This window comes from Ascaphus truei, chromosome 1, assembly GCF_040206685.1.
Source record: "Ascaphus truei isolate aAscTru1 chromosome 1, aAscTru1.hap1, whole genome shotgun sequence".
NCBI lineage: Eukaryota > Metazoa > Chordata > Amphibia > Anura > Ascaphidae > Ascaphus > Ascaphus truei.
In genome coordinates this window covers 311,003,616-311,018,235 of record NC_134483.1, presented here as the reverse complement: position 1 = coordinate 311,018,235, position 14,620 = coordinate 311,003,616, and the positions used below count along the sequence as shown (strand labels likewise).

Sequence of the window (14,620 nt, the reverse complement as noted above, 5' to 3'; positions counted from 1 at the left end):
CACACACACACACACTGACTGATTGACGCACTGACTGACACACACACATACATACTGACGCACGCACACAACCCCTCACAGCCGCATGCACACAACCCCTCACAGCCACACGCACACATACACAGACTGACGCGCGCACACACACACACACACACACTGACTGCTGCACACACACCCACTGACTGCTGCACACACACACACTGACTGCTGCACACACACACACACACACTGACACACACACACACACACACACACACTGACACAAACAAACACACACACACACACACACACACTGACACACACACACACTGACTGACACACACACACACACACACACTGACTGACGCACGCGCGCACACCCCCACGCGCACACACACACAGACTGACGCGCGCGCGCACACACACAATGAATGGTACACACACACACACATACACTGACACACACACACACTGACACTGACACACACACACACTGACACTGACACTGACACACACACACACACACACACACACACACTGACACACACACACACTGACACACACACACACTGACTGACACACACTGACTGACACACACACACACTGACTGACACACACACACTTACTGACGCGCGCGCGCACACCCCCACACCCACACACTGACTGAATGACTGACTGACTGCCGCACGCACACACTGACTGACTGAGGCACACACACACGCACACACTGACTGTGTGTGTGTGTGTGCGTCAGTCAGTCTGTGTGTGTGTTTGTGTTTCTGCGTCAGACTCACTGACGCGCGCGCGCACACACACTGACTGACTGACGCACACACAATGACTGACGCACACACACTGCATGAAGCTGTAAAGGAGGGAGGGGGGAACTGGATTGATGTGAATGGGGGACAAACAGAGAGAGGGGGAGGGGTGAGGAGAGAGAGTGGAGCGGGAACATTACATCCCGGGCAACGCCGGGTCTCTCAGCTAGTATAAAATAAACGTAAAGAGAGGGTGCATACCATTCAATGATGGATACAAAAAAAGGAACAACAGGACAGTCACTCTTATACTCCCAGAAAGTGAATATATATATCATTTACGTGAATCACTATCCGTATTTGAAGTGTGTGTGTATATAAATATATATATACATACAAATGAGCATACAGTAATATTTCCATTTGCTATTTGCCTTGCTATGGAGGGTTTTTGTCACTTTTTTACTCACATAACTTCACATATACATACATATATAATATATAATATATATAATATATATAATATATATATATATATATATATATATATATATATATATATATATATATATATATGCAGTGTAAGTGTATTGTGTGTATTTACCTACACACTCACTCCACATTTCAGTAACATACATATACATCTAAATAATATTCACATATACACGTTTGCTATAAATGGAATTATTACAATTTTACATTATATACACGTGCAATGAATGGAATAAACACTGTAATAAGTTTGAAATCGCCTATCCGAGCTGCTATGCATGGCTGATCCCTTTTCTCCAGCTTCCTTGAATGTACTACTGTATGAGGAAGATCATGTGACCAGATGCTAGTGCACGTTTAGAGAGAGGGAGGGCAGTGCTGACAAAGGGGTGTGCCTGGGTTTGTGACAGGCCATGAAGGGGCAGTGCCTTAGCAAATGCTTGTTAAAATAGAATACAAGAAAATTGGTCTTTCAAAGTTGTTTTTTTAAAAACAGAAAATGCTAAAAGTATTATTTCTTACTACAGAACTGATTTATTAAAAAAAACACACATGCAGGATATAGACTGAACTGCAGCTTTAAGACGCGTGCTTGGCACCCAACCCCAAGACCCCTGATTTGGCCAGTACCAACTTACTTTTATCCCTGGGTACCTGCTGAGACCCAGAAGCCTTCAGTGAAAATTTTTATTTGGATAGATTGCTCTCAGTAATGTTATACATTCCACAGTGACTTAGCTGGGGGTAATCTACTGGTAATGCCTACTTTTTCAAATTATGAATTATATAAGAAGTAAACAGGAAAATGAAACATTTAGTGTGTATATATATATATATATATATATACAGTGTTCGACAAACCTATACATTTGCTCGCCCCGGGCGAGTGGATTTAACCCCCGGGCGAGTAAATATTGGCCCAAGCAGCACACGTTTGGTACTAGGTGGCGAGTAGATTTTTTTGTGTGGCGAGTAGATTTTTTGGTTATTTGTCAACCACTGTATATATATATATATATATATATATATATATATATATATATATATATATATATATATATATAAAAAAGAGCATACAGTTATATTTGCTTTCCTGTGGAGGGTTTTTGTCACTTTTTTTTACTCACCATAACTTAACTCAGTATTATGGTTTAGCCTATCCCATAGCCTCTCTTGCATTCCCAGTAAAATCAACACCACACTGATGAGACCCATCAAGGTCGAAACAGCTGTCTGTGGGTGGTTTTCTGGGTATGCACCTTAACCCTGGCTGTGCTCAAAGCTGTGACCATGCAGCAAGCTTAAGCCTATAGGGAACCATGTTAAAAATGGTTATTGAGGCAAAAAGTGACACTGTGTTCTCATTTGCATGTCATTTCCCAGAATCCCTTGCTGCAGTGGAAGTGCTGTATGCTGGGTGATAATGGGGAAAGGCGGGGTTGCAGACCTGCCTAAGACATGCAGATGAGCATACAGTTATATTTGCATATATATATATATATATATATATATATATATTAATATATATTAATAAGCCTACAAACTTAACTATTCTACTGTACTTATGTGAAGATATTATGTAAGACAGACAGACGCCCATAATATAATAATTTAAAAGTGTCATTTAAAAGGAATTAATGAATACATTAAAATGGATTAGATACAAATAATGTCTCTTTTTTTAAATTACAGTCAGAGTTTTTATTTGAAACAATAAAATATGAAAAAGTAAGCTTCTGCTATAATACAGTATACCGACCTGGAACTCTGAATGAAACAAATAGTGACACGTAGTGCATCACTGAGGTCATTTATATCTGATTTAAGAAATAAAGATGAAGCAGAATTTAAGGCAACACAAAACATAAGAATGATATTTAAAACTCTCCTACCCCTAGTTTTTTTAGAGGTAGAATTAATACCATTGGTCATAACTGTTTATGTTCTGCTGACCTATTTCACGCTCTTCATTATGTTTGGTTTTTTTTTGTTTTTTTTACATCAGTTTTTTTTTTTATTTTTATTTTTATTTCAGAAGCATCATGGCAACCTCTGATGTTTCAATGTGTGTGAATGACAGCCGTCATTTTACGTTCCCGGCGCGGCAACATTTCAGCAAATTATAGATATAGCAGCCATTATTGCTCCTGCTGGTACATTGCAGGGAACAACACACCCACCTTCACAGCAGATACCATTTAATAACTGTAACGATACGAGGCCTACCCAATCTCATATGGACCCCTATGTGCATAATCTGCCCCCAGTTACATCTCGGTGTAGTGTGGTGCACTTGCTGGCTCACAGGACTCCTGAGTCTCCCGCTCGTTGGTAGTGGGGATTTTACCATGACAGGTGTATGAGGTAGTGCTGAGTTCTACTCACAGTTGGTACAGCGCCTCCATCCCTTCCAGATCCCCACGATAGCAGGGAGGAGTTTCTGGAAGAGAACTCCTGGGTGCATCTTCTTCCTGAATAACTCCAGTCTCAGGCAAGAAGGGTCTCTTAATCAAGGGCATCTTTATTTGCATCTTGCATGGCAGACTGTCCATCATAGCGGCCGGTACTTAGCCGCACATCATATATCTACACATCATTAGGAAGTTCCCTCCAGAGTCTGTAATAGAGCCAGGGATATTTCTGCCACCTCTCCCCTAAGGGAGGCTACCAGCTGTGCCAGAGTCCTGGACACAGTGTGGTCAGCTTGTCGCTCTGCCACTTGAGCTGCACAGACTCACAGCTCTTGCACCAGACACTTGAACTCTGCAGACAGGCTTGAACCCAGGATGAACAGTCTAACTTTAGGAAGTGATGCGTAATATATAGGTTCCAGAAGGTCCACCCCTGTGTCACTAATAGTGGACCCAAAGCATGCTGTCACTTCCTTTGCTACACCTTAGGCCTCGGTCCCGCTGCGCTCGTTGGTGCGGGCGGCCACACGCGAGTTCCCCACCAGCAGGGGAATCCTCCCGAGCCGGTCCCGGTCCCCCCTGGCGGCACAGCGCACTACACGCTGTGGCGCGTCAGCCGCTATGGGACACAAGAAAATGGTGATCCCTGGCGTTGACGCGTCACGTGGTGTGGCTGTGAGCCAATGGGAGGGGAGGCTTCGGGAGGAGGAGAGGCTTCGGGGAGCGGGGAGAAGTGTGGAGTGAAAGCAGCGTGCCTGTCTGTGTGTGTGTCTGAGTGCGTGCGTGCCTGTCTGTGTGTGTGTATGTGTGTGCCTGAGTGCGTGAGTGCCTGCCTCTGTCTGTGTGTGTGTGTGTGTATGAGTGCGTGAGTGCTTGCCTCTGTCTGTGTGTGTGTGTGTGTGTATGTGTGTGCCTGTGTGTGTGTGTGTGAGTGCCTGTGTGTGTGTGTGTGTTGCTTGCCATCAGCAGCTCCAGCCCGAGTCCGTGGAGGGAGGGGGGGAGAGTAGCGGGTCCCTCCGCTCAAGCCACGCCCCCCTCCCTGTCAAACCTCCCACTCCCGCCTAGCTCCGGCTCCCGCTCCTTACAGACCGCATATCGCGGTCTGTGTATGTCAGCACACCGCCTGTCTGCAGTGCGGGCGCGCTGACTCTGGGAGCGGGGCCTTAGCCTTACACATCACAAGGGAGTTGAGGGCAAACATCCATGATGACTTCTGGCAAACCTGCCCTCTTGTGCTGTGTTATAGTGAATATAAAGCGCTAACTCTACTAGTGTTCACTATCAATATACAGTGAATAATTCTTAGATCTATTGATACAATTTTTTTTTCATATAATCAACATGAAAGGTTGTGCACACGTGATAAAAGTGTATAAAAAGGTGTATAAAAAAACCCTGCTCGACCCAGCTGGTTAGGGACTGGTTCTGCTTGTCCCTCGAGTTGTACAAATTCATACGTGATCCAGGGGGAGCATGGGAGAAAAATAGAAAAATAAAAGAAACACAATATAAGTGCAGACAGTTTGATACTGAGTGGATTAGAGTGATCTTGTATCTTGGCTCATAAGTGTTGCCTACTCACAGGATTCAAATAGGACACGGGCAGTTTGACACAATGGTCTCAGTGGATTGGATCTGTAGATTCTAGATAGGTGCAGACTTCACTCTCAGCAGGACCGCATATGTGTGGAGGGAAAAAAAGTATACATAGTGCAGACCAGTAGAAACCTGCCCTCTTAACAGGAATTACAGCACAGAGTGAGAAAGGCATGTAACCCAATTTTACACAGGGCTACATAACATTAAACATGCACCAAAAAGGGGTGGCACTATCATGCTATTGCACCCACAGGCACATGCCAGCTGGTGCAATAATGTCTGCTACATCTGTACACTCAGGATGCAGCTACACCATTTAGAAATGGTGGGATTGCTCATTCCAGCAGCAAAAGGGACTATCATTGCTGCAGTGATGGTCATATAGATCTTATCAAGGCAAAAGTGGGTCAATTCTGGGACAAAAAAAAACTGCCCTTTGTATATCACTAGGCTGACGAGACGTCCCGGTTTAGCTGGGACAGTCCTATATTTTTGTTTTTTCCCCCAGGGTCCTGAAATTTTAGCAAATGTCACGGTTCCGTCGGCGCATGTGCAACATTTGTCCCGGGAAAAATATTGTCACCCTATATATCACAGAAAACTATTGCTCCCAATAGTTTTTTTTTTATATATACTTCTAGTGCAATTTTTCCCATTAAATGTTTTTAAAGTTTACTGTTGTGGCAGTTTGTAATTGGCAATGTCTTTTTTGTTGCTTTTTAAAACCTAGTTGATGGACGTATGTATTGTTTTCAACGTAACCTACTATGCAGTAAATCAGACAACCCTTTATACTAACGGGTTTAATATCATAAACCGAAAGAGGTATAATCAAAAAGGTGTCTGGATTATTGTGGATAGCGGAATGTGTAAAAATAACACATACAGTTGTTCTATATTGCAATATATTGTATATAGTTTAACATCATTATATATAACTAAATTCATGTATAAATAATACCATTTTGGTTGAAGTTGTCCAATTGTGCATTTTATACTTTTTTGATTAAACATGTCAACAATTAAAAGCTGCACTTTCCTTGCATTCCTATCTATTTATGTATCTGTCATACCCTCCAGAACCGGAGATATGGGCTCATGGTTTACCTTATTTCGGACTTAGCCGTTTTCTCGTGCTACTTCTGCCGCCGCCATTGAAACCTATGGCGCGACCCGCTCAGCCAGCACGACCCTTTCTGGGGGTCCTGGATTCTTGGACCCGGTGGTGGTCAAGTGAGGAGAGGCCTAGGAGCTAGGGGCAAAAAGAATTTTATTCCCAGGTGCCCTAGAACCTAAGATTCCCACGCCACTTGTCGTTGAACTTGAACTAACAGTGGTGAAAGCTCTTTTCAAGACATTGTTTCCTCTTTGCGGTTTTGCGGTTTGGATGGCTGCCAATCGGTTCCTGGAGATCGCCGTCGAGGAATCTCCATTGAAGTCAATGGGCCCATTGACTTACAATGGGAAACCGCCGCTCCTCCTCTTGGACGCCACCTGCTGGTCTTTGAGGGAAACAGGTCCAAAACAGCTAGATCCGCCATTGAAATGAATGGAGCTCCAATGGCGGCCTATGTGACTCTGCAAAATGGTGCCTGAAAAGGCGGGAAAATTAAACAAAGGGCTATAATCACTATACAACTATTAACCCTTGCCCTCCCGGATGGATCCCAGTGTTTGTGTGGTGCAGACACTTACATGATGATAATTCATTGGAACAGGGGAACACACATTTTCATGTAATAGCAAGGTTAAAACCACATTCCTGGACCGCAGTCCAGTTAACCCCTTGCCTCCCTGGTGAGGTCAGGGGGTGGCCATATGGGGTGCAACCCCTTTAATACCAGGCCAATCCCCCTCTCCCTCTACATGGACTCACATCCACAGTGTTTTCCTAAAGAGGCAATTTAACAGGAAGGCACGCTACACATCCCTGATGAAGTAGAAGTTCTTCCACGAAACGCGCTGGACTATTTATGTACTTTAAAGTCCATAGAGACTCTGCTACACAGCTAAACCTTTGCCAGTGGTGATTTTGAGGCTTCCCGATGTCTCGCCATACTATTGCACCTGCGAGACTTCGGTGACGTCACGGTCGACGTTCACTGTGGCTTAAAGTTGTTTTCCCCTGCGAGCGGATCTTGATCACTACACTGGCATTGCTTTACCTCAGGATTCGCGATGCCGGACGCTGGAGAATTTGGCTATAGCACATCAGAGCACCCTTGAGTTAAAGAAGCTCCCTCTAAAGTGTCCCTCAGAGACCAGACGTTTAGGCTGACAATGCTGTCGCCCGGGGGTGCATACGGACCCGTTGCCATAATCCATGTCAAAGTTACATGATATGCCTAAAAGATCCTTTTTCTTGTACGTGTGATACCTACCGTTCACCATTTTTTAGCATTATACTTTTTATACTGCACTATGAGTCATGCACTTGTCCTTTCTTTCTTTATGCTACGCAAGTATTTAGTACCATTCCATATATGTCCCTCTATTCATCCATATTGTACATACAAATTCCAAAGCTTTCAGCACAGCCGGTACCATGAATCATGCACTATAGTGTTTTTAATGGCTGCCTCTTGAGTTTTTTTGCCTGTAGACAGTTAATGACCGGTAATAAATTCTTCATAGCTCATTTGCCTCCAAACACCTACATTGCTAGTTTTATTTCATACATGGCAATGAGAGGGAACATTATATTTCTTTTCATTTGTGACACAAAAAAAGTCTCCACATTTTTTTTAATAGCTTTCAGATTTATACTAAAGCTAAATGTCTTTTTTGCTCTGCACTCCATTTTATAATGTACTGTACAGTATAGTAGTACTGTAGGTTCACAAATGTTTGATTGTGCAGGTGAACATGAGGCGGAAAACATTTATGGAAAATATTAAAAGTGCATTTAATTGAAATAAACAATATGGACTAAGTAGTCCTAAACAAAGTGCGGGGGAAAGACAAAGTTAAAGACAGATTTACATATTGTATGCTAGCTTCTGAGCTTCTGCTATGCCATTCTGTAGATGTAACTGCAGTGACCACCCTGTTCTCATCCAGCAGTTATATTTTATTGTAATATACAGCAGATTCAATATACATGTTTTGATATTCAGCTTCATATACAGTACCTGTATGTAAGTACAGTACAGGAGATGAAAGGCAGGTCACATCTGCTTATGATGTTTGTTGAAGTCCTGGAATTGTAGTAGGCTCGTTTTGCTATTGATAACCAAAATTAGCTGGTTTTAGAAGCATGTTACTGTGTTTCTTTATGTTAAATAATCGGTTTAAAAAATCTAACCTTCTGTGTTATTTCTTTTACATGTGTGGTCACACCATACAAACACTCCTGTAAATATTATGTTCATATAGTCTTTACTGCCTGGATCATATAGTCTTTAGTATGTGGATCATATAGTCTTTACTACATGGACCATATAGTCTTTTTACTACGTAGGTCATATAGTCTTTTTACTATGTAGGTCATATAGTCTCTACTGCGTAGATCATATAGTCTTTTTATTATGAAGATCATATAGTCTTTACTACGTGGAGAAGAGAGGCTTGTAACCACAGTACCTGGAAGTTCCTTAGGGAGACCTTCATCCAGCAGTGTATTGACAATGGCTAAAGATGATGAAGTTGACACACACACGTCGAACTTGCCAAAACAAAAAATTAAATCTCCCTCTCTGTTGGAGCAGCAGTGATATTTTGCTCGGGTGTGTGTGCAGTTCTCATCTTAACTCTAGTACCTATTCTTCTCCTTAAACTTTTTTACTTATGATGTCAGCATAATTAGTTTACACAAAACAAAATGTGAAAACCTGTGGGTTCATAATTTTCTTGTACAGGCATACCCCGGTTTAAGAACACTCACTTTAAGTACACTCGCGAGTAAGGACATATCGCCCAGTAGGCAAACGACAGCTTGCGCACGCGCATGCGCCACGTCCTGAACAGCAATACCGGCTCCCTACCTGTACCGAAGCTGTGCACAAGCGGGGAGACTATAGAGCCTGTTACAAATGCATTATTTACATCAGTTATGCACGTATTGGACGATTGCAGTACAGTTCATGCATCGATAAGTGGAAAAAAGGTAGTGCTTCACTTTAAGTACATTTTCGCTTTACATACATGCTCTGGACCCATTGCGTACGTTAATGCGGGGTATGCCTGTATATACCAGTGGTTACAGACACTTTTGTCTTCACTTCCGGTTTCGCTTCTGTGGTGACACTCCTGATGAAGCCGTGACCCAGATTGGAGAAACACATTGAGTGGGAGTACCCAGTTGTTACTGAGCACCAGGCAGACGCGCTCCCAAGTGTCTGCAAGCCACGGAAGCGAAACCGGAAGTGACGCAACACCCACGAGGACGCGACGGAGCAGAGACAGCAAACACCATCAGCAGGGAGGCTGCTGGTCGCAGAGGGTTCCCATGAGTGACAGGCGTCCAAACGGAGGCAGATGTGGTGAGCAGCAGTAGCTAGTGATGTCTAGCAACACACATGATAGTGTTATGTGCCTTTTTATATTTGCATTATTGTAAGTGTGATTTTTTTAACTTTTTATATCTTATTGATCTGTGCTACGGATACCTTTTTCTCCTATTGCTGCGGTACATCTCTCCTGATACTCTTGTCTGATGCACACCCTGACCTGGTACTAAAGAACAGTTTGCCACAGTTTTTGGAGTTGCTTTATTACATCTTACATCTTGTGAGTAGGCTGCACATACTGTAAGAGCCAAGAATCAAGTTGATATTAACTCATCTTTGCACTATTATCTGCACTTAGATTTTCGATGTTGTGTTTTCCCTTTATGCTCCCCCTGGATTGTGAGAATACAGTTCAACTTCCTGGGACCAGTGAAGACAGGCCCTACCAGAGGGTTTGAGCAGGGAGTTACAACCTTATATTGCACTATTTATGTACATTTTCATTCACATTTGATTCACAATATTATCATTTATTTATTTTATCACTTTAAGAATAGTGATCACTTTTTGTGTTAAGCGCCTATTAGATCACTTATACTTTAGGAATTCAATTAACAATACAATTAGGATTGAGGATGAGAATAATTCCCTAATGTCAGTGTTGTATTGTTTATTACACACATTGCATGTACTGTACGCTTTAAAACAGTAATGTACAAAGATGTGAAATCTCCCAGCATTTACTTTTCAGCATAGTCTCGGTATATTGAGTTGTGTGCACAATTTCATGGTGTGCCTTCTTTCAACTCCTTCAGTGCATTTCACAGTCATTTTAGACAGGTGCGTCATCCTTATACAGTAATGCAAAAGTAATCTGACCCTCACGTCATTTAGTGGCAGACTGTTTATCTTTCAAATGCCCTCTGCAGAACTGGAGTGCATCTCTTTTAATCTAGAGCAGGCCTGCACAACTCCAGTCCGCAAGGGCCGCAAACAGGCCAGGTTTTCAGGATATCCCTACTTCAGAACAGCTGCCTCAATTAGTGGCTCAGACATATTGAGCCAGCTGTGCTGAAGTAGGGATATCCTGAAAACCTGGCCTGTTTGCGGCCCTCGAGGACTGGAGTTGTGCAGGCTTGATCTAGAGCAGCGGTGCCCAAAGTGGGGGGCGCGACCCCCAGGGGGGGCGGGAGATTGTGCTGGGGGGGCGCGGGCAGTTGCAGAGGCCCCGCGCTCTTCCCCCAGGCATTTAAATTAAATGCCGGGGGATCGCGTGAGGCCCCTGCAACTGTTTACTTACCGGGATTCAGCCGCCTGTGTTGCGTCGCCATGGCAACGCGGCGTCAATAGACGCCGCGGCACCATGTGACCTGACGTCACACGCCCACGCAGCGTCATCTGACGCGGCTGAAGGAAGGCATGGGGGCGCGAGAGCCGGGGGCAGAGAGACAGGGGGGCGCAGCACAAAAAGTTTGCGCTCCCCTGATTTAGAGGAACTGTTATAGATGACGCTTTTATACGCCAACAAGTGTGTGTCATTTACTTGATGTTTTTGCTTCTAGGTATGGTAGTCAATAAACAAGTGTCACAGTTAAATTGAGACAGTTATTCAGGTGTGCAAAGCAAATTTGGTCCTGTAAAGGACATGCTGCCTGTAGCTTCAGCTTCAAAAGCGGCAGACAATACAGGAAGAAAGTTGTGAAACGGAGGTAAACATTCTCTCAAATGGTGCGATTTGTAAGATGTCAGATCTATAGATTTACTAAAGTTAATGGATGCAAACAATTGTTCCTTTTGTTGTTATAAAGTCCCTGGCACGGCTATTCCTCATTTCAAAGTCATCAATCTTACATGTTACTGGCAAACGTTATCATTTGAATTATATAAGTTGGATATAAATATTATTATTTTTTTTTTACAATTAAATAATTGTTATAATTATAACATTGTGATTTGAAGTAGTATAAATGTATTAAAAAGGAGAAAAACATTAAAAAGTCTGTTTGTTTATTTATTATTATTCCCTTCTGTCGTATTAGATAATACATAAAAAAATAATAATATATTTTTCCAGTCTTTGATGCCATTGTTAATGAGTTTTAATGTAGTGAGCATACTTTTATTTGGTTTCTATAGCAGGCCCTGATGCAGTAGCTCTTTTTGAGCCCTGCCCTCTCCCCAACAGTGGAATAGCATTTGCAACAAATTGTCACAAACAGGAAAAGTGTTGCAATGTTCCCAGGAGGAGACTATGGCTATGGTGAAAGCTGTTACAATAAACAATGTTACTCTATATAAGGATATATTGTGGCTGTTCCAGGCATTTCACTGACAGAAGGATTGATTGAGCTGCAGCCATTTATTTAGCCCCAGAGAAAGATATTCACCGATCGATCACAGGAAGACAGATCAATTGGCGGCTTAGGTAATTCGTTTTCATTAAAGGTAATCAAATGCTGCATTTAAAAAAAAAATGTAAAATAAAAAACAAGTTAAAAGGTCAGAGGAATGCCAATCTTTCCATTAGCCATCATTCACCATATAAAACGCCTCCTATAATAGGGCTGCTCTGGTCCTGTCTGCAGCTGCTGCAGTTCAGTGCTCAGCCATGCCTGGGAGGAGGGGGGGGGGGGGTGTGGGTTGAAACAGGCAGGACGGGGATGGAGTGGATTGATGGCCATTAAGCAGAGGCAGCAGGCTGTATAGAACTTGATGTGAGAAAAAAAAGGTTTAGGTAACAACTAAAAGTAAAAAAAAAAAAAAAAAAAAAATGGGCTCATCTCTCTAAACTTCAAATCTTTTAGGTCCTTTCTTAAAACACATCTCTTTAATATGGGTAGCTTCGCTGGCTAATACTATACATCTCAGATGCACTGACCCTTAACCCCTTGCAGACGCACTTACCATAATACCCTCCTGCTGTCTCTGTAAGTTCTCCCCACTTAGATTGTAAGCTCTTCAGGGCAGGGACTCCTTTTCCTTGTTCTGTCTCCAGTGCGTATTCCCATTGCGTTAAAATATTCCATTAATCTTTCTATGGGGCAGATTCATCAGGCTCCGATGCACCGAATGCGGCTTTATGTGTTATTCAAGTCGGTGGCATTGGAACGCCAGATCGGGTGCGATATCATGCATTGAAGGTTGATGAATTTCAACGTATGAATTATCAGGATTCCATGGGAGCTAGAATTTTAAGAGAACAAACAGAAACATGTAACCTTTGTCATCACCTGGGTGATTAGTGAAAAATGTAAAAACAAACTTTATTAGTATCCAATTAAAATAAAGGTAGTTAAAATGATGATTAGACACAAAAAATGATCCTGCTATGTAGACACTATAGAGTGTTCAGTATCCAACCGGCGTGATAGGTTAGTTTAGATTGTATCACCTGCAAGGTTGTGGGTTTTAGTATCCATGAACGAGCTCAGTGGAATAAATTGTCCAAACTTATTTATGTTAACTTATTTTGTGCCATACTTTACAGATTACCATAATGGTGCTATTTCCATGCATTGAATTAAAGAAAGTGAAGCCATGCCTTTTTTTCTAAACCAATATCTTCTTTTGTTTTCTCTGCAGCTCCAAGAGGAAAGCGGGGTTGGAAAACCTTCTATGCTATACTGAAGGGTACGGTCCTTTATTTGCAAAAGGTAAAAAAAAAACATTTGTCTGAATATCTGTTTTTACAATAATTCATTTAAATGAGCATAAAAAACGCAAACTTATATGTGATAAACGTGAGTGCCAGTCTAAATAGTGACTGATAAATTAAAATCAAATTCTGCCAAAACACCTGCGGTCTCCCAAACCGCAACTACACAGAACTCAACAATAGGTGTTAATGGCGCAAACTGATGAATGAATTATAAACAACAAAGTTAAAATGGTGAATAACCCAGTGAATAGAATGGATTAAAAAACAGTTATCAATAGCAGCTCCCTTGAACAGGGTCCTCAGAAGTTGATGCTCCTTGAAGAACCTCATGTAGGAAAGAAAACACATATGCAAGCGATATGGTGCATTAACGTTTTACTCTAAAATACAACACAGAGGGGAAAAGGACAACTTTTCTGACAACGGGTCTGAAGTAGGGTTGGAGTGCGCCTGAAGTCACTCTCTGCTTGTTACCAGTGGGGAAATTGTGAGTTGTCCTTTTCCCCTCTGTGTTGTTTGTGTTAGGGGAGTAAATGTTAATGCACCATATCGCTTGCATTTCTGTTTTCTTCCTTACATGAGGTTCTTCAAGTAGCATCAACTTCTGGGGACCCTATTCCACAGAGCTGCTATTGACATGTGATGACAGTGGTTTTTAATCCATTTTATAAACTGGGTTATTCACCATTTTCACTTTGTTGTTTAGAATTCATTCATCAGTTTGCGCTGTTAACACCTATTGTTGAGTTTACAATAATTTAACAAGACCATGAGCGCATTGTTCGTAACGCTTTTGGGTTACGTGAGAGTATATACACAGTAAATGCAGACATATAACTCTACCTGCACTCGGCCCCACTGACCGTGCATACAGTTGTCATAGTCATAAGTCATAGATTCCAAAAGGAATTAGGGCAACAAGTGGCATGCTGACATTCATTGGCTAGCATTAAATAGTTTATAGCAACATAAGGTGTTTGTTGCTTTTGAATATCTTCTCTTTTCAGTTGTCTTTAAATCAGCTGCTTGTTAGAGTGGAATCTTCATATCATTCACACAATATTGTTTTAAATATTGTATATAATGTTTATTTCACTGACACACATCCTTGTATTAAATAATTAAATAGCATACAATTTGACATTTTCAACTCTATACTATACATCATAACTGCTTAGCCAGATATTGAAATGCTAAAGACTTTGAGGCATATTTGTACATTATTATGTTTGTAAGATGCTGTTTCAATTATAATGTGATAATAAAAAAAAC

The 14,620-nt window shown here is 41.9% G+C and overlaps 1 protein-coding gene across 11 annotated transcripts in view; it reads left to right on the top strand.

The window, feature by feature from the left end:
- PSD3 (pleckstrin and Sec7 domain containing 3) overlaps positions 1-14,620 on the top strand; it is a 586,117-nt gene that overhangs the window by 530,548 nt on the left and 40,949 nt on the right. For all 11 annotated transcript variants that reach the window (XM_075605135.1, XM_075605145.1, XM_075605197.1 and 8 more), the window contains one exon: positions 13,273-13,343. In XM_075605135.1, the coding sequence (XP_075461250.1) occupies positions 13,273-13,343 (71 nt within the window). The remainder of the gene's footprint in view (positions 1-13,272; positions 13,344-14,620) is intronic.